Here is an 18641-nt window from a genome sequence, read left to right as displayed (position 1 = left end):
CAGGCCCGGCCCCAGCCCACGCGGAGGCCACGTGCACAGCTCCACCATCCGCACCCAATTCCCTCCCGGACTGCATCAGAACGATGATTTGCGTTTTTCTCATTATTAACATTGTGATCATACTAAAAATTCCAGAGAACTTACGTAATTCAAACAACAACTTTTAAAAATATTAGCTGAAGTATTATTTCAAATATGATAAATGCACAATCATATTGATATAAATCTTTAAAGAAGAAAGCCACTGGGCGCGAGGGCTCACACCTGTAGTCCTAGCACTTTGGGAAGCCGAGACGGGCAGAATGCCTAAGCTCAGGAGTTTGAAACCAGCCTAGGCAACATGGTGAAACCCCATCTCTACTAAAAATGCAAAAAAAAAAAAAGAATTAGCTGGGCGTGGTGGCACGCACCTGTGGTCCCAGCTACTTGGGAGGCTGAGGCAAGAGAATCACTTGAACCTGGGAGGCAGAGGTTGCAGTGAGCCAAGATTGTGCCACTGCACTGCAGCCTGGGGACAGGGCGAGACTCTGTCTCCAAAAACAAGAAAAAGAAAAGGAAAAAGAAAAAGAAAGAAAGAAGGGAGGAAAAAAGGAAGGGAGGGAGGGAGGGGTGGGGAAGGGAGGGGAGGAAAAGGAGAGGGAGGGAGAAAGGGGGATGGGGAGGGGTGGAGGGAGGGAGGGAGGACAGGTAGGCCGGCTATGATTGGGTTTCATTAAACGCTCTTACCTGATGGAAGAAATCATCCATGAAATGATCTCTCTCAACCACAACAACTGTGTCTCCATCATCATTCTTCCTACACTACAATGAAAAATGGAAAATTCAGTTTTTTTAAGTGTTTATGTAGGCACAAATAGCGAACTGAAATACAAAAACAGTTCAATACCCACAAGATCTCAACTCACTAGAGCACCAAATTGTAACAAACTAGCAGCCACCACTATCTACCCCAATTGAACTCCCCAACATTTTCAACACGACAGATCCTGGCTGAAGCAGCCGGAAGGTGGAAGACCTGGAGAGAAGCAAGGGGTGGCTTTCTCAAAACTAAGCTGCTTAGAATCATTTAGTTCTCACTATGTAAGTCAATATAACACAGGTCAGTTTTACCCTCAAGAAGCAAAACTGCTTGCGTTGCATATTTTCCATAAACAGTAAAAACACTGGCCAGCCGCAGTGGCTCACACCTGTAATCCCAGCACTTTAGGAGGCTGAGGGGGGCAGAATGCTTAAGTCCAGGAATTCAAGACCGGCCTGGGCAACGTGGTGAAACCCTGTCTCTACAAAAAATTAGCCAGGCATGGTGGCACATGCCTGTGGTCCCAGCTACTTAGGAGGCTGAGGTGGGAAGACTACCTGAACCTGGAAGGTTGAGGCTGCAGTGACCCTGTCTCTAAAAACAAAACAACAACAACAAAAAAAACCCAGCATCACCCGGAAGAATGACCATTGATGAGGAGCTGAAGACCTGGGCTCCAGCCTCCTCCCCAGCAGCCCATTAGCTTGTCTCAGTCTCTGCCTCTTGTCCATGAAATAGAGATAGTATTGTCCCATCTCCATCAGAAGACCCTAAGGATAAGATATTTATCCGTGTTTTATAAGGTAACACTACTTTCATGGGTAATATTAATATATAAACCAATAAAGGCTTTTATTAATAAAATTATTTCTAGTCCCTACTCTTTTTTTATGGAAACAAAGTCTCACTCTGTCGCCCAGGCTGGAGTGTGGAGTGTGCAGTGGCAGGATCCCGGCTCACTGCAACCTCTACCTTCCGGGTTCAAGTAATGCTTGTGCCCCAACCTCCTGAATAACTAGGATTACATGCACCTGCCACCACACCCGGCTTTTTTTTTTTTTTTTTTTTTTTTGTATTTTTAGTAGAGACAGGATTTCACCATGTTGGCTAGGCTGGTTTCGAACTCCTGAGCTCATGCAATCCGCCTGCCTCACCCTCCCAAATTGCTGGGATTACAGGCATGAGCCACTGCGCCCGGCCCGTACACTCATAATTCTAAGCAAAGCAGCACTTCAAGACAAAATGGGCCAGGCGCGGTGGCTCATGCCTGTAATTACAGTACTTTGGGAGGCCGAGGCGGGCGGATCACGAGGTCAGGAGATCGAGACCATCCTGGCTAACACGGTGAAACTCTGTCTCTACTAAAAACACAAAAAAAATTAGCCGGGCATGGTAGCGGGCACCTGTAGTCCCAGCTATTCGGGAGGCTGAGGCAGGAGAATGCCATGAACCCGGGAGGTGGAGCTTGCAGTGAGCCGAGATCGCGCCACTGCACTCCAGCCTGGGCGACAGAGCGAGACTCTGTCTCAAAAAGAAAAAAGACAAAATGGCAATCAACTGACAAGCAGCAGAAACTAACATTAAGACAGACACACATAGTTTAACACTCTTCTCCAGGATCCCACACCACTCTAAAAACCAAAACAGAACGGCTGAAGGATATTGAGTGCCGGTGCCCAGGGTCTGCAGGAGGCAAACCAGGTGTGTTATCTGTCAATCCTCCTGGTACCACACCCCCTAGTCCCCACCAGGAGGCAGGTACTGGCATTGCTATTTCAGAGTAGAACACATGCTCAATGGTTATGGTCTCAGAGCCAAGCGGTGCCGAACCAGTAGCTGAAGCCAGGTCTGACTTTACAAAACTTCCCATCTTAACAACTGTACTATGTTGACCCTCTTAAAAAGAGTTAAGAGCCATCCTTTACTTCCAGCTCACAAGAGTTGGCAATTTGAAATACTCTACACACACGTTCTCATTAATTTTATGGTCCCCATGTTGCCAGTGAGGAGGCTGAAACACAGTGCAGGGATCACTCAGCAGGGACGGCAGAGCAGAAACAGCCTGTGACTGTGATTCCACACACCCTGCTCTAACAAGCACACTCTACCCTGGGGGAAGATGGGATGGGGGGAGGAGCTGTGCTGCGGAGCCCCACCAGCCATGCAGGCCAGGCCTGGTGGCCAGGTCCCAGACTCCCCTTGCAGGGGACCCCCTCTCTCAGAAAGAGGATCTACTCCCCTGTGCGTGCCAGCCCCGCCTCTCGGGCCCACAGCCTGCTCCCTCCCTGTCTCCAAGTGCTCGCTTGGGCACTAAATCCCACTAGCTGGTCTCACTGATTCCCTATAGCTATCTGCCTTGTCTTCTCAGCTGTGTGGTCTGAGGCGCAGGGCCAGGAATGATGGAGTGAAGCATCACCGCGTTAAGTCATTGACTGACTGTGCATTCACCCAAATACCCATGGAGGGGGTGGGGAGGAGGGGTGGAGAGCTGAAACTGAGCTGCAGACTGCGCTTGTGGCCCTGAGCGCCGGGCCATTAAAGTGCTTCACCCCACCCTGGAGGTGCCACATGGCTCTCGGGGCATCTCATACCTCCCTGCTCTGCCAGGAACTTTAGGTTCTAGATTCAAAGTCACCTCATTTTTGTTTGTTTGGAAAACTGTAAACATATACAAAAGTAGAAGGAATACTATGGTGAGCCCTCAGTGTCGCCATCACCCGGGCTCAACAATGGTCAAGCTACAGCCTGTCTTGTTTCCGGTGGACACCCACCGCTTCCCACTACTTCCTACCCCCACACCACAAGACCATCTTGAGGCAAATCCCACGAGGCAGATGTTACTGTGGAGACTGCACCTGCAGCTCCAGGAAAGAGGCTGCACCCATCTCAATGCTCCCCAGCACCACGCTTCCCTGTGAAAGCAGGCCGCTTTCCCATCGTGACCGTCCCATGCTGTGTGATGCACCCCCCACAGTGGTGTGGCGTAAACAATCAGACGCTCAACCCTCCTCTCCCATGGTGACCGTCCCATGCTGTGTGATGCACCCCCAACAGTGGCGTGGCGTCAATCCTCCTCCACTCTGAACCCACGGCACGGGCAGATTTTTGTTCCGAGTCATTCACCTGCTGGTAAACAGTTTGTTTCTCTACCTGTAGACCAGGAAAGATCCACATGACTGGAATATGTTTCCTCTATTGTCTTATTTCTTATTCTTAAGCCTTGACTTACGTCTTATTTCTACCTGGAAGTCTCAAAACTGATTAGGTAACAGGAAACAGACCCAATAATACCGTCCTTGCTTTTCCATTCAAAAAAATAAAACAAAATGACCAAAGCAATCTTTTTGGCTTTATCCCTAAGCTACATTATTCTTGTCTTCAATGAATGTCCATATTCAGTCTTTCAAGCTGAGATAGTGCAATAGCTGTGCAACAGCCATGATTATGAGAGGGTATTTATTGTAAATAACCAAACTGCTTGTGGCAAATGTTTACTAAAAGCCAGGGAATACTCTCCTATATGACATACTTGATTTCCCAAGTGTCGAAGTACAGGATAAACATTTAAATATCAACATTCCATTTCTGTTAAATGTTAACAGAAGTCTCCTTAAAAGTAGCATTATAGTAAAATCACAACTCTCCCTGTGTGAATACTATTGTCAGGAACAGGTAGCAGGTAGCTTCCTGGTTTAGAGACTATTTAACAGAAAAGAGTAACTTGCCATTGGAACGATCATCATTTATAATTCAACAGAATCTGAACTACCACAAATGGCAGAGTCCAAAGCTGGACAGAATCCTGGCTTTCTTCTGCCTGTTGTTCACACATACGCTAAGGACCTTCCATACAAATAATAATTGTGGGCAAATAAATTATAAACCTTGGCATATACACCGTGGTTTTAGTACTTTGTTGCTAGAATACTTTGACTTACTTTTCACAATTAAATCACTTGGGTAAAGAAAGAAAAGAATACTTGTAATTAAACATAGGTAAAAGCTGGCCAGGTGCGGCAGCTCATGCCTGTAATCCCAGCACTTTGGGAGGCTTAACTGGGAGGATCACTTAAGCTCCAGAGTTTGAGACCAGCCTGGGCAACATGGTGATACCCCATTTTTGGTACAAAAAAATACAAAAATTAGCCAGGCGTGGTGGCTCACATTTGTGAGGATCCCTTGAGCCCAGGAGATTGAGGCTGCAGTGAGCAGTGATGCTGCCACTCCAGCCTGGTGATAGAGAGAGACTTTGTCTCAAAAAACAAACAAATAAATAAACATGTAAATGCTGACTCTGGGCCAGTTTGTAATTACGGTGCTAAACGTAACCTACTTTCTCATATTTTTGCATGGTTAATTACACTTTTATACCTATAATAAAATGTTATACTTTTTTATTTTTTTGTATTTTTACTAACACTTGTTTCCATTATTATTATATAAATACTTTTTAACAGGCACTTAAAATTTATGTAAATAGTATTATACTTCTGCAATTTTTTTTTTTTTTTTTTTTTTGGAGGCAGGGTCTTGCTCTGTCACCCAGGCTGGAGGGCAGTAGTGTGATCATAGCTCACAACAGCTTCGACCTCCTAGGCTCAGGTGATCCCTTCGCCTCAGCCTCCTGAGTAGCTGGGACTACAGGCACACATATTTTTTTAGAGATGAGGTCTGGCCATGTTGCCCAGGCTGGCCTTGAACTTCTGGGTCCAACCAATCTTCCCACCTTGGTCTCCCCAAGTGCTGGTATTACAGGCGTGAGCGACTACACCCGGCCTGCCTCTGCAATTTAATCATTTTTTTAATTTTTCTTCTCAGCTATACATTCAGATTTCTCCACTCAGCATATATCGCTCTAGTGTTAGGTAAAACCACACCATATGGTTCAACCTCATACATTCATCTTATTGCTGCATACACTCCATTATATAAGAAGCCATGATGTATCCATCCAGGCTCCTATCGTGCCTAATATTTTTCCATTACCAACAATGTAACAAACCAGTTACACGGCTGCACATGCATGTCAGGATGGTTTTCTGGAACACACACACACACGCAGAGAGAGGACCACTGAGCCATGGGGTTTAAGCGTCTTCAGCTTCACTAAACAATGCCAAATTGCTCTCCAAAGCAGTTGCAATAAATTGGATGCCCCCAGCATGGCACATGGACATGAGACACTGCCAGGCTAATCTTGAGCTACCAAGGGCCCATCACATCATCTCGCCCCAGGAATGAGGATCAGAACTGACATGATGAAGCCCTGAGAACCTGAACCAGAGAGCATTTAAACTTGGGGGCTGGGGGCAGCCCCCTTACACCAGGTTGCGGAGACGAAGAGAAACCCACATGACCTGGCTCCAGCCAGCCTCTCCAGCTCATTCATGTCTCACCTCCGCCCACTACTGACCATCCACTCACTACTGACAGCATCTTTCTGTCCCTTGCATGAACTCCTTCCCAACTCCGGGCCTCTGGACTTGCTATGCCTTCTGCCCAGGGCACCCTCCCCCAGCCCTGTCCATGGCCGCTTTCTTATCCACAGCTCAGCTCACGGGGTGGTCCCCTGACCCGCCCAGCCAAGGCACCCACACCCACACCCTCACCCTCACCCTCACCCTCACCCTCACCCTCACCCTGCTTATTCCTTCACAGCAAGGACTGACAAAGACACTTGATGCATCGGCTCAGCTGCTGTCTATCTCCCAGCTGCAGACTGCACAAGAGCAAGGACTTCTGTCTTTTCACAACCCAGGCATTCTGCCCACAGCAGTGCCTGGCACACAGCCACCAGTCAGTGATGACCAGGTCAACAAACGAGTGAATGAACGAATGAAGAGCAAGAGAAGGGCAGACACAGACAAGGGGGAGGAGAGTGGGAAAGTACACACAAATGACAGAAGCCAAGAAACGGAAACAGAGACACACACACAGAGACCCGGCAAGCGCAACACGGCCACGACACAAGGACAGGAAGGACCTCAGTGGCTCACTGCGTCTTAACTCCATCCCTCATGAGGGCTGATGGTACTACGTGCCCTCAAAGCCTGGGGGAAATCACTCTACCTTATTTATTTATTTATTTATTTATTTATTTATTTATTTATTTTTGAGATGGATTCTCACTCTGTTACCCAGGCTAGAGTGCATTGGCAGGATCTTGGCTTACTGCAACCTCCACTTGCCAGGTTCCAGCTATTCTCTCACCTCAGCTTCCCAAATAGCTGAGATTACAGGCACCTACTACCCCAGTTAATTTTTGCATCTTTAGTAGAGACGGGGTTTCACCATGTTGACCAGGCTGATCTAGAACTCCTGACCTCAAGTGATCCTTCCACCTCGGACCCCCAAAGTACTGGGATTACAGGCATGAGTCCCCCCACCCAGCCCACTCTGCCTTTTAATAAATCTCCCTTTTCTGCTTTAGCTGATGGGTTTCTGTCCCTTTTAACCAAAAGGCCTTGAAGACAACAGATTCCAGTGGCATCTACATTTTTCTTACCATGGGCATTTTCAAATGAAAACACACTGATTCAATAAATACCTGGCAGATGCTCTGGATCAGGCACCATGCAGAATACTGAGGCTTCAGAGCACAAATGACAGCATGCATCTGCCCTGAAAAGGTTGAAGAGCCAGGGAAAGGGTGCAGGAAAAAACAGGACTGCATCTGTGTCCAGAATGCCCCAAGACAAGATGTGCCATCTCTGGGAACATGCGAGGAAAGGGAGGCAGGAAGGCTTCCTGGTGATGCCTAATCTGAGACTAAAAAAGGTGCGAGGCTACGTGCGGTGGCTCACACCTGTAATGCCAGCACTTTGGGAGGCCGAGGCAGGTGGATCACCTGAGGTCAGGAGTTCGAGACCAGCCTGGCCAATGTGGTGAAACTCCATCTCTACTAAAAAATACAAAAATCAGCTGGGTGTCATGGGAGGCTGAGGCGGGAGAATTGCTTGAACCCTAGAGGCAGAGAATGCAGTGAACTGAGATCGCACCATTGCACTCCACCCTGGGCAAGAAAGTGAGACTCTGTCTCAAAAAAAAAAAAAAAAAAAAACAGGGTACAAGGCAAGAGAGAAGGCGCAGAGGGAGAAGTCCAGTGGTTGAGACAAAGGGAGCAGCACCTGCAAGGGCAGGGAGGAGGGGGCACAGCAGTCCGGAGGCAGGAGCGAATCCTGCCACCACAAGGCAATAGATCTGGGCTCCCAGGGAGCTCTTCTATGGATCAGTTATTTCTTAGAGTTGCTACTCCTTAAATTCAGAATAGACCTCAGGTTAAAAACAAGAAGTGATTAATCTGTGAAAATGTATAGATTTTGCTTTTCAAACCAAAGGACATGTTTAGATATACAAATGAATAAACCTAGTATAGTTAAGAATAGAGAAACTATAGACTCCAACTGCAGGAACTGTTTGTATGAGAACAGACAAAATATAAAAATTTGGCAGGATTGCATAAATTATGAAATTCTAAACTATAAATATATGCATATATAAAATTATGTTCATATATGAAATTCTCAGTATTTTAAGTTCCAATGAAGCTTTTAAATCTTCTTATTTTATGAATTGGAACCTGAATCTTCACTATACAACATTCTGCACTACATGGGCAACCATGAGCTGTCAAAAAATAACTTTTAAAAATATCTGAGCAGTGTTTTCCACCATTTAAGAAATCATATTTGCAGGCTGGGCATGGTGGCTCACGCCTGAAATCCCAGCACTTTGGGAGCCTAAGGTGGGCAGACTGCTTGAGCTCAAGAGTTGAAGACCAGCCTGGGCAACACAGCGAAACCCCATCTCTACAAAAAATACAAAAATTTGCTGGGTGCAGTGGCACACGCCTGTGGTCCTAGCTACTCAGGAAGCGGAGGTGGGAGGATGGCTTGAGCCTGGGAGATCAAGGGTGCAATGAGTCGTGATCGTGCCACTGCACTCCAGCCTGGGCGACACAGTGAGATCCTGTCTCAAAGAAAAAAAAAAGAGATTATATTTGCAGTTCATCACTTTGAAACCAGGATGAAAAATAACGTTCTCATTTCTTTTAGGTCTACTAAAACACCACAGAGCTACTGTGTATTTATTGTTTATTATCATGCAAACAATTCCCACAGATGAAATATGTGGTTTATCTATTCCTCACTATAATAAATATATATATCATAAATATATATCAAATATAATAAATATATCAATGTTCATAAACTTTTTTAAAAAAGTAATCAAAATATGTTTGGGGTGGTTATCTTATAGAATAGCTATTCCGTTTTGCTTACATCCTAAAGTGAATTTCATTACACCTCGGTCACTCTTCCTTCCCAGGCTGCATGCATCTGCACCCACGCTCAGTTCACTGCTGTGTCTCTCTGCACCCAGCACATGATCTGCTAGAGGCCTGACATTCAAGTACCTGTTGGATGGGCGAGTCTTTTACTTTCTGTAAATCAGAAATATCTTTCTGGATTTAAGAGTGTCGGAGATCTGGACCAAGTCATGCAAACTTTCTATGCCCAAATGACTGGTTGCTCAAAAACAGAATCACTGTTTAGAAACGAAATCTGTCAATACAAACTGTATTGAGCAAATTAATTTTTAAGCCCTTTCCATGTAATTATCAGAGGTACATTTTTCACAGGAACAAGCATCAACAGCTAATAAAATAAACTTTTTGGAAGCATCACAAATATCTTGTTCATATGGACATTGTAGATGAGGCATTTTAACCAACAAAATATTAAACTTTACCTAGAAAAAAAACACCAGCCATTTAGAAGCATGGTTGTGAATACACATTCAACTACTCTAAGAGCTACTTGGAAAGGACACATTTCCTGGGACGGGCGGGGAGGGAATTAAACTTGTATCTGGTAACTTTAACGTGGGTTTTTAAATATTAAAAGTTATTAAACTTCAAATTCAGTTTTAACTTACTATTTTATATTAGGGAGAAGGTTGTTCTTTTTTCTTTTTTTGAGACAGGGTCTCAATCTGTCTGTCACCCAGGCTGGAGGGCAGTGGCAAAATCTTGGCTCACTGCAACCTCCACCTCCTGGGCTCAAGCAATCTTCCCATCTCAGCCTCCTGAGTAGCTGGAACCACAGGCATATGCCACTACACCTGGCTAATTTACTGTATGTTTTTTGTAAAGACAGGGTTTTGCCATGTTGCCCAGGCTGGTCTTGAACTCCTGAGCTCAAGTGATCCGCCCGCCTCAGCCTCCCAAAGTGCTGGGACTACAGGTGAAAGCCACTGCACCCAGCCAGAAGGCTGCTTTTTATAACTCCCTAAAAACAAAAATTCTGGTAAACATTAATCACACTTATAATTACCTAGCACTTGCTCCCTCCCACCTTCTCCCAGAGCTTCACACATTAGATAATTTTATGCTTCGTAACTCCCTCTATGAGATGGACAAGAGAGATAACACTGTCCCCACTTTACATACAAGAAAAAGTTGTGAGAGATTTAAAAATTATTTGCCCGAGATGAGAAACTCCAGAAGTGGAAACTTCCACGGATATACTCTCTGACTGCTCAGTGGCTGTATCTAAAGCAGGATAGTATTGAAGTAGATGAGCTGACTTCTGAGCTCTGCCATTCTAGAACAAAACTGATTGACATGTTCTACTGTTTCAGGAAGGGTTGGGATATATAGAAACTGAGTGACAAATAACTGCCTTATTTGCTTTTTGCTATTCAAGCCAAGAAAAGGTACTTTCTCACAATTCCCCAACATATAAATTTGGCTATATTTTGCCAAAATAGTCACAGCTCTCATGTTCAATGACATTAAGCTTTTTTTTTTTTTTTTTTTTGAGACAATGTCTCACTCTGTCACCCAGGCTGGAGTGCAGGGGCATGGCACAATCATGGCTCACTGCAGCCTCTATCTCCTGGGCTCAAGGAATCCTCCTAGCTTAGCCTCCTGAGTACCAGGTTTGAGTCACCACACCTGGATAGTTTTTTTTGTGCGTGTTTTGTTTTATTGGTTTTTTTTGAAACAGAGTCTCTTTCTGTTGCCCAGACTGGAGTACAGTGGCACAATCTCGGCTTTCTGCAACCTCCGCCTCCTGGGTTCAAGCGATTCTCCTGCCGCAGCCTCCAGAGTAGCTGGGACTACAGGTGTGCGCCATGACATCCGGCTAATTTTTGTATTTTTAGTAGAAACGGGGTTTTGCCATGTTGGCCAGGCTAGTCTCCAACTCCTGACCTCAAGTGATCCACCCAATTCGGCCTCCCAAAGTGCTGGGATTACACGCATGAGCCACTGCGACTCACCTCCTGCTAATATTTCAATTTTTTTTGAGAAACAGAGTTTCCCTGTGTTGCCCAAGCTGGTCTCCAATACCTGGGCTCAAGTGATCCCCCCACCCTGATCTCCCAGACTGCTGGGATTACAGGCGTGAGCCACGGCTTTTTTTCATTAAATAAATATCTGAGCTCCTACTACACGGCACTGAAAGATAATCTATCGGGCAAGACAACACAACTATAATTTGCTGTGTTTAAGATGATATTGACCTGCGGACCACAGGGAATATTTGTCCATTAATAAAAAAGGAAAAATCACTGTGAAGAAACTTCCCTGGAATGAATATAAAGCATAATTTCCATGATCCTAAGGATGAAATCATTGCCTTTCTCAACCAGAGCTCCTCATCTGAACCACAGAACACAGATAATGATTTAAGTGGCTCTTTTCTCTATTCTCCCACTCGGGGGTACATAACAGCTCCATTCTAGAAGCAGAGGAGAGAGAATAATTTATTACACGCAATGGGTGCCGTAGGGCTGTGGGCCTTAGCACCCCTGTTCTGAGGCTGCCAACAATTTAGAGACCAGGGGCTCTATCTGCGCACACACGCAGCATGAATTAGTACCTGTATTGTAAAGGGAAAAAGTCATAACTACTTCTTTTGGCCTAAGCCGTCTTGGGCTAGACAAGCTTGGAAAGTGCACGACCATCAAATCACTATCATTTCGCTGTCACTGAACCATGCACAGTCCTGTCACCTTTACACGTGTAGAATGCATCAAAATCCTTCCAAAATTTTTATTGACCTGCTTCTCCCTTGCTAAAGTAAACAGTAATTTGCTGTGTGCCCGGCTGCTGGGCGCGTTAGGTGCGTTCAGAGTCAACACACGGTCCCAGTTCCCAAAGCAAACTAGTGGGAGATAGTCACGAGCTGTTGTTCGCGCTCGCCCCACCCCAAGCACCCAGCACTCTAAGGCGCCCGCATTTCACACCCATCTGCTGCCTCCTGCTTGGTGCAGAGTCCTGTGTGAAGCCCCAGGAATAAAGCAGCGACCAAGAAGACCCGGCCTGCTCCCCGGGGCTGACGCCCGCTGCGGGGACCCCGTGGGGCGGACCAAAGTTAGACCGGTGGGCTCCGGCTGGGTAAGCGCCAGATAGAATCCGCCAGGCGGAGTGACGGACAGGGAGCCACCCTTGAAGAGGGGGTCGAGGCCGGGACCTTCCCCGCTCCCTCCTCCTGCGCCAACCCGCCCTGAGGACTCCGCCCAGGAAGCCCTGGGGACCCCGCCCGGAGCCCCCACCCTAGGACTCCCCGAGACCCCCGGAGCCCCCACCCTAGGACTCCCCGAGACCCCCGGAGCCCCCACCCTAGGACTCCCCGAGACCCCCGCCCTGGGGACCCCGCCCGGAGCCCCCACCCTAGGACTCCCCGAGACCCCCGGAGCCCCCACCGTAGGACTTCCCGAGACCCCCGCCCTGGGGACCCCGCCCGGAGCCCCCACCCTGGGACTCCCGGGACCCCCGCCCTGGGGACCCCACCAGGAGCCCCCGCTCAAGACTCCCTGAGACTCTGCCCGCAGCCCCCGCCCCAGAACGCCGGAGATCCCCGCCCTGGGGACCCACCCGGAGCCCCGCCCAAGACGCCCCGAGCCCCCGCCCGCCCTCCAGACCCCGCCCCGGCCGGGCCTGAACCGCTACCCGCGGCTGCCGCTCACCGCCGTCAGGTCTGGCAGCCGGTCCCGCATCCCCGCCGGCCGGGCAGCGCGCCCCGCCGCTCAAGCCTGTCCCGAGCTGCCTCCGGCCCGGCCGCGGGCTCTCCGGTCGCCACCTCAGGCCCAGCGGTCCCGGCCCAGCGCCAGCAGCCCTCTCCGGAGCCGGCGCTGCCACGGCAACCGCGCCCCGCGCGCTCTGCGCATGCCCGGCCAGCGCCGCGCCCCGCACCCACCCACACGGGGGCGGTGCTTTCCTGCGGGAACCCCGAGGGGCGGGGCCTGGTGGGCGGGGCCTAGGCGGGGAGGGGCGGGGTCTGGCCGAGCCCCAGGCTGGCAGTTCCGCTACAGGTGCTGTTTGTCCCTTCTTGGTCTGCTTTTATGCTTTCACATTCGTTGTTTTATTTATCAAAATATAGAGCATTCAACGAATAGTGACAAAGAGCAAAGCTCCCGGAATGTGCTGAGTGCAGCTTTGAGTAATACATGTGCCGAACCTTCTCTTTAACGGTCCACGCCCAGCCTCGGGTGTGAATGAAGGAGAAGAGATCGTGTACCACACATGATGCTTAAGGAGCACAACATGGCAGGGGGCGGTAACGGGAAGAGCCCCCGCAGGCCCAGCCCTGGGATGCCATTCTGGCAGGAGAAACAGGCAATACAGACACAGACAAATAAATGATAGATGAGAAGAGAAAGTAAGGGCATGGACACAGAGGAGAACTGGCAGAGAGGCCGCCATGAAGGTGCAGGAGCTTAGGTGAACTACACAGGCTGGGGGAACAGTCCCCAAGACCATTATCGCCTCTGACACCAACGGCAAATTCTGGCGGTTTCCAAAACCACCTTCAAGTTCCATAATTTGCTAGAAGGAATCACAGAATTCACTAAAAACTACTGTACTCACAACTATGGTTTCTTAGCAGGGAAATGATACAGACTAACATCAGCCAAGGAAGAAGGGCAGAGGGGGAGTCTGGGGATTACAGCGTGGAGCTTCGAGGTCCTCCCGTGGTCCTCTCCCTGTGTAGTCAGGCCTCATTACTTGCCCTGCACTGATGTGTGGCCACACACATAAAGTACTGCCAGCCAGGGAAGCTCACTTGAGCCGCAGTGTGCAGAACTTTTACTGGGCTCCATTGCATGTGCGTGATTGACTGATTGATTGCTCTCATGGCTGATACTCAGCCTCTTGGTTAAGTGATATCCATGTAACCCTAAGCCCCCACCATAAATCACACTGTTAATCTCTGGCTAGCCAAAGACTCCCAGGCAAACAAAGATTGCCTTCCAGGAGGAGAAGGCAAGGCAAGACTTCTTTTTAAACAAGGTTAAAGTCTTTACTGCCTCCTGGAGGAGGTGGCTTTGATCTGACCAGAAGGCAGCGCTAAGAAATCTGCTTGAGAACAACAGGCTACACAGAAAAGAACAGGACGTTTTGGACTTGGTTCTAGGTGTGATGTGGTTCTGTTACCCGATGGAAGGTCTTGACGGCCAGTTGTCCAGGTGGCTGTGGTGGCGCGTGCCTGTAATCCCAGCTACTCAGGAGGCTGATGCATGAGAATTGCTTGAACCCGGGAGGCGGAGCTTGCAGTGAGCCAAGATCGCACCACTGCACTCCAGCCTGGGCAGTAAAGTGAGACTCCGTCTCCAAAAAAAAGAAAAGATATGGTTTTTCTCTCCATATCCTGAACTTCCCCACCGGAATGCCTCCTAGACCCCGCAACAGGCACGCACTTTTCTTTCAGCCTTCTTGCCTCAGCCACCACCATTTTAATTCTCCCTCTCCGGTAAATACTGGCCCCTCCCTCGTTTCTCCCTCTCCCCCAGCAGATTTTTCTAAAACATATAATAATATTGGCAGCAGCTGGATGGTGTTGAATTGGCAACCAAAACTTTTTGTTTGTTTGTTTGTTTGTTTGTTTGAGACAAGGTCTTATTCTGTCCCCCAGGCTGGAGTGCAGTGGCACGGTCATAGCTCACTGCAGTCTTGAACTCCTGGGCTCAAGCAATCCTCCCACCTCAGCCTCCAAAAGCGCAGGGACCACAGGCATGAGCCCACCATGCCCAACCTCAAAACTTTCCTTATCCTGCCAGAGGAAAAAAATGAAGTTGTGAATAATCGTTGCGGGAATTCAGGGACCCCGAGCGGAGGGACTGGCCGAAGCCATGGCAAAAGAACATAAATTGTGAAGATTTCATGGACATTTATTAGTTCCCCAAATTAATTCTTTTATAATTTCTTACACCTGTCTTTACTGTAATCTCTGAACATAAATTGTGAAGGTTTCATGGACACTTATCACTTCCCCAATCAATACCCTTGTGATTTCCTACGCCTGTCTTTAATCTTTTAATCCCATCATCTTCGTAAGCTGAGGAGGATGTATGTCACCTCAGGACCCTGTGATGATTGCGTTAACTGCACAAATTGTACAGCATGTGTGTTTGAACAATATGAAATCTGGGCACCTTGGAAAGAGAACAGGATAACAGCAATGTTCAGGGAACAAGAGAGATAACCTTAAACTCTGACTGCCGGTGAGCCGGGCGGAACAGAGCCCATATTTCTCTTCTTTCAAAAGCAAATGGGAGAAATATCTCTGAATTATTTTTCTCAGCAAGGAACATCCCTGAGAAAGAGAATGCATCCCTGAGGGTAGGCCTCTGAAATGGCCACTTTGGGGGCGGCTGGGCATGGTGGCATGTGACTGTAGGCTACTCAGGAGGCTGAGGCAGGAGGATTGCTTGAGCCCAGGAGATTAAGGCTGAAAATGTGATTGTGCCACTGCACTCCAGCCTGGGCAACAAAGTGAGACCCTGCCTAAAAAAATATATATATACACACACACACATGCACTACAAATATATAGTATATACATACTATATACACACATATAGTATATACATGCTATATACACACATATAGTACATACAAGCTATATGTATATACAGGTTGCAGCTGTAGGGATGAAATAAGCCCCAGTCTCCCGTAGAGCTCCCAGGCTTATTAGGATGAGGAAATTCCCGCCTCATAAATTTTGGTCAGACCGGTTGTCTGCTCTCAAACCCTGTCTCCCGATAAGATGTTATCAATGACAATGTGTGCCCGAAACTTCATTAGCAATTCTAATTTCACCCCGGTTCTGTGGTCCTGTGATCTCGCCCTGCCTCCATTTACCTTGTGATATCTTATTACCTTGTGAAGCATGTGATCTCTGTGACCCACACCCTATTAGTACACTCCCTCCCCTTTTGAAAATCGCTAATAAAAACTTGCTAGTTTTATGGCTCAGGGGGCATCACAGATCCTTCCGATATGTGATGTCTCCCCCGGGACACCCAGCTTTAAAATTTCTCTCTTTTGTACTCTGTCCCTTTGTTTCTCAGACCAGCCGACACTTAGGGAAAATAGAAAAGAACCTACGTGAAATATCGGGGGTGAATTTTGCCCGATATCTGGCTGAATTTCCCCTAATAAATAATAATGTGTAATTTATCATTTTTGTTGATATTACATACATACATATGTAGTCAAGGTGTCTTCAGGGTCAAAACATCAGCCAGATCACAACAGTGGGTTCAAAACACCATCATAACAGCCAAACACTAACATTGAGTGAAATCTACATGGAGGCTGAGGTGGGAGGATTGCTTGAGCCCAGGAGTTGGAGGCTTCAGTAAGCTGTGATCATGCTACTGCTCTCCAGCTGGGTCCACAGAGCAAGACCCTGTTTCTAAAAAATAAATAAATAAATAAATGTTTAAAAAACTTAAGAAAACATCAAAGAGGCAGAGGAAGAGGAAGAAGGAAAAAAGAACGGAAGAAAGAAAAAAGAAGGAAGGAATGAGAAAAAAGGAAAAAAGGAAGGAAGGAGAAAGGAAACATGGAAGAAAGAAAGAAGGAAGGAAGAAAGAAAAGAAAGAAAGAGAAAAGAAAAGAAAAGAAAAAAAAGAAAAGGAAAGAAAAGAAAAGAAGAAAAGAAAAGAGAAACAAAGGGCTAAGTTACATTCCTGAGAAAATCTGACTGGAGCCTGGGCAACATAGCAAAATCCTGTCTCTGCAAAAAGTTTTTAAAAATTAGCTGGGCATGGTGGCATGTGCCTGTAGGCTACTCAGGAGTATAGTATATACATACTACATAGTATATACTATATATGTGTATATATAACATGTACTGTATGTGTATATATAGCATGTATACACTATATATAGTATATATACACATATGTGTGTATAGTATGTATATACTATATGTGTGTATAGTATGTATATACTATATGTGTGTATAGTATGTATATACTATATGTGTGTATAGTATGTATATACTATATGTGTGTATAGTATGCATATACTATATATGTATAGTGTGTACGTGTGTGTGTGTGTGTGTGTATATATATGTATGGTTTTTTTAGACAGAGTCTCTGTTGCCCAGGCTGGAGTGCAGTGGCACAATCACAGCTCACTTCAGCCTTGACCACCTGGGCTCAAGCAATCGTCCTGCCTCAGCCTCCTGAGTAGCCTACAGGCACATGCCACCATGCCCAGTATATACATATAGTATGTATATACTGTATGTATAATATGTAATACTGTATGTGTAACAGGTCAAGTGCCCCGTTTAACTGTGATTCTAGGACTTTCTATGCTGGGCCACCTCTGGCATCTTGCGCCCCTTTCCCATGATTCTTCCCTTAGGGTGGGCTGCCCACATGTGTAGTGCTTTCTTCACGCTGGGGAAGTGAGCATGTGCTGTACGTTTAGGAAGCTGTACACATGGCCATCTGAGGCTTTCTTCAGAGAGCCCCCCAGGAGGTCATACTCCGCCATTTTGTCTCCTAATGCACATGCTCAGGCTCCCTTGCCCAATACCTGAGATTTTACTGGAAGCCGTTTCTGCTTCTCCCTGGCACCTGCCTTCAATTAACACTCTAATATAACAGCTGCAGACCATCAGGAGATTGTCTCTCCCTGGCGCTAGCTGCTGAATTATCATTTTGAGAGAGGCAGTGTGATCATTGTTGAACTAGCACCTGCTGATCTCCTGACATTCCTGGGGGGTCAGGGGAGAGCCCTCTCCTGCCCCACTCATGCCTGTCTACCTGTAACAGGCTGAAGAATGGGCCCCAACAGAAGTACACCCTAATCCCCAGAATTTGTACCATGTTACCTTAGATGGCAAAGTCTATAATCATAGGTCATTGACTTTCCTGGAGTACTGGGAGTTAGCTCAATGTAATCACACAAGCCCTGGAAAGCAGAGCACTTTCCCCAGCTGGAATAAAAGGTGTAGCAGAAGCGGAAGTCAGCCCCCAAGTGTAAGGATTTGATGCCCTCTTGCTAGCTCTGAAATGTAGGGGCCCCACGCAAGGGCCCAAGAGAGACCTCTAGGAGCTATGGGTGGCCCTCAGTACGCAGCCAGCAAAGAAATGGGAACCTCGGTTCTTGAGCTGCGAAGAACTGCATTCTGCCAGCAATAGGAGTGGGTTTGGAAGTGGATTCTCCCTTGTGCCTCCCAACAAGAGCCCGGGGCTGCACCTTGATCTCAGCCTCGTGAAACCCAGAGTAGAGAGCCCGTGGAGCCCACTCAGCCTTCTGACCTGCCGAATTGGGAGCTAACAAATGTGCCTTATTTAACGTTGCTACGTCTTTTTTTTGGTTTTGTTTCGTTTTGTTTGAGACAGAGTCTGGCTTTGTTGCCCAGGCTGGAGTGCAGTGGCATGATCTCTGCTCACTGCAACCTCTGCCTCCCACGTTCAAGCGATTCTCTGTCTCCTGCCTCAGCCTCCTGAGTAGCTGGGATTACAGGCGCCCACCACCATGCCTGGCTAATTTTTGTATTGTAAGTAAAGACGGGGTTTCACCATG

General features: G+C 47.4%; 1 protein-coding gene across 12 annotated transcripts in view; it reads right to left on the bottom strand.

Annotated features, from left to right (window-relative positions):
• STX2 (syntaxin 2) overlaps positions 1 to 12956 on the bottom strand; it is a 49535-nt gene extending 36579 nt beyond the window's left edge. For 4 of the 12 annotated variants that reach the window (XM_032168261.2, XM_032168262.2, XM_032168260.2 and 1 more), the window contains exons 1-2: positions 12776 to 12956; positions 727 to 801 (exon numbers count right to left, since the gene is read on the bottom strand). In XM_032168261.2, the coding sequence (XP_032024152.1) occupies positions 727 to 801; positions 12776 to 12805 (105 nt within the window). In that variant the 5' untranslated portion in view covers positions 12806 to 12956. Of the gene's footprint in view, positions 1 to 726; positions 802 to 7346; positions 7470 to 12775 lie in introns of those variants that run through there. The other 8 variants (XR_009209035.1, XM_058425476.1, XM_058425472.1 and 5 more) reach the window with 6 other exon arrangements.
• Between the last annotated feature and the right edge of the window lie 5685 nt (positions 12957 to 18641).

The sequence above is a fragment of the Hylobates moloch genome, unplaced genomic scaffold, assembly GCF_009828535.3.
Source record: "Hylobates moloch isolate HMO894 unplaced genomic scaffold, HMol_V3 SCAFFOLD_12, whole genome shotgun sequence".
Taxonomy (NCBI): domain Eukaryota; kingdom Metazoa; phylum Chordata; class Mammalia; order Primates; family Hylobatidae; genus Hylobates; species Hylobates moloch.
Note: the sequence above shows the minus strand (reverse complement) of the source record. Positions and strands in the feature narration are given on the sequence as shown.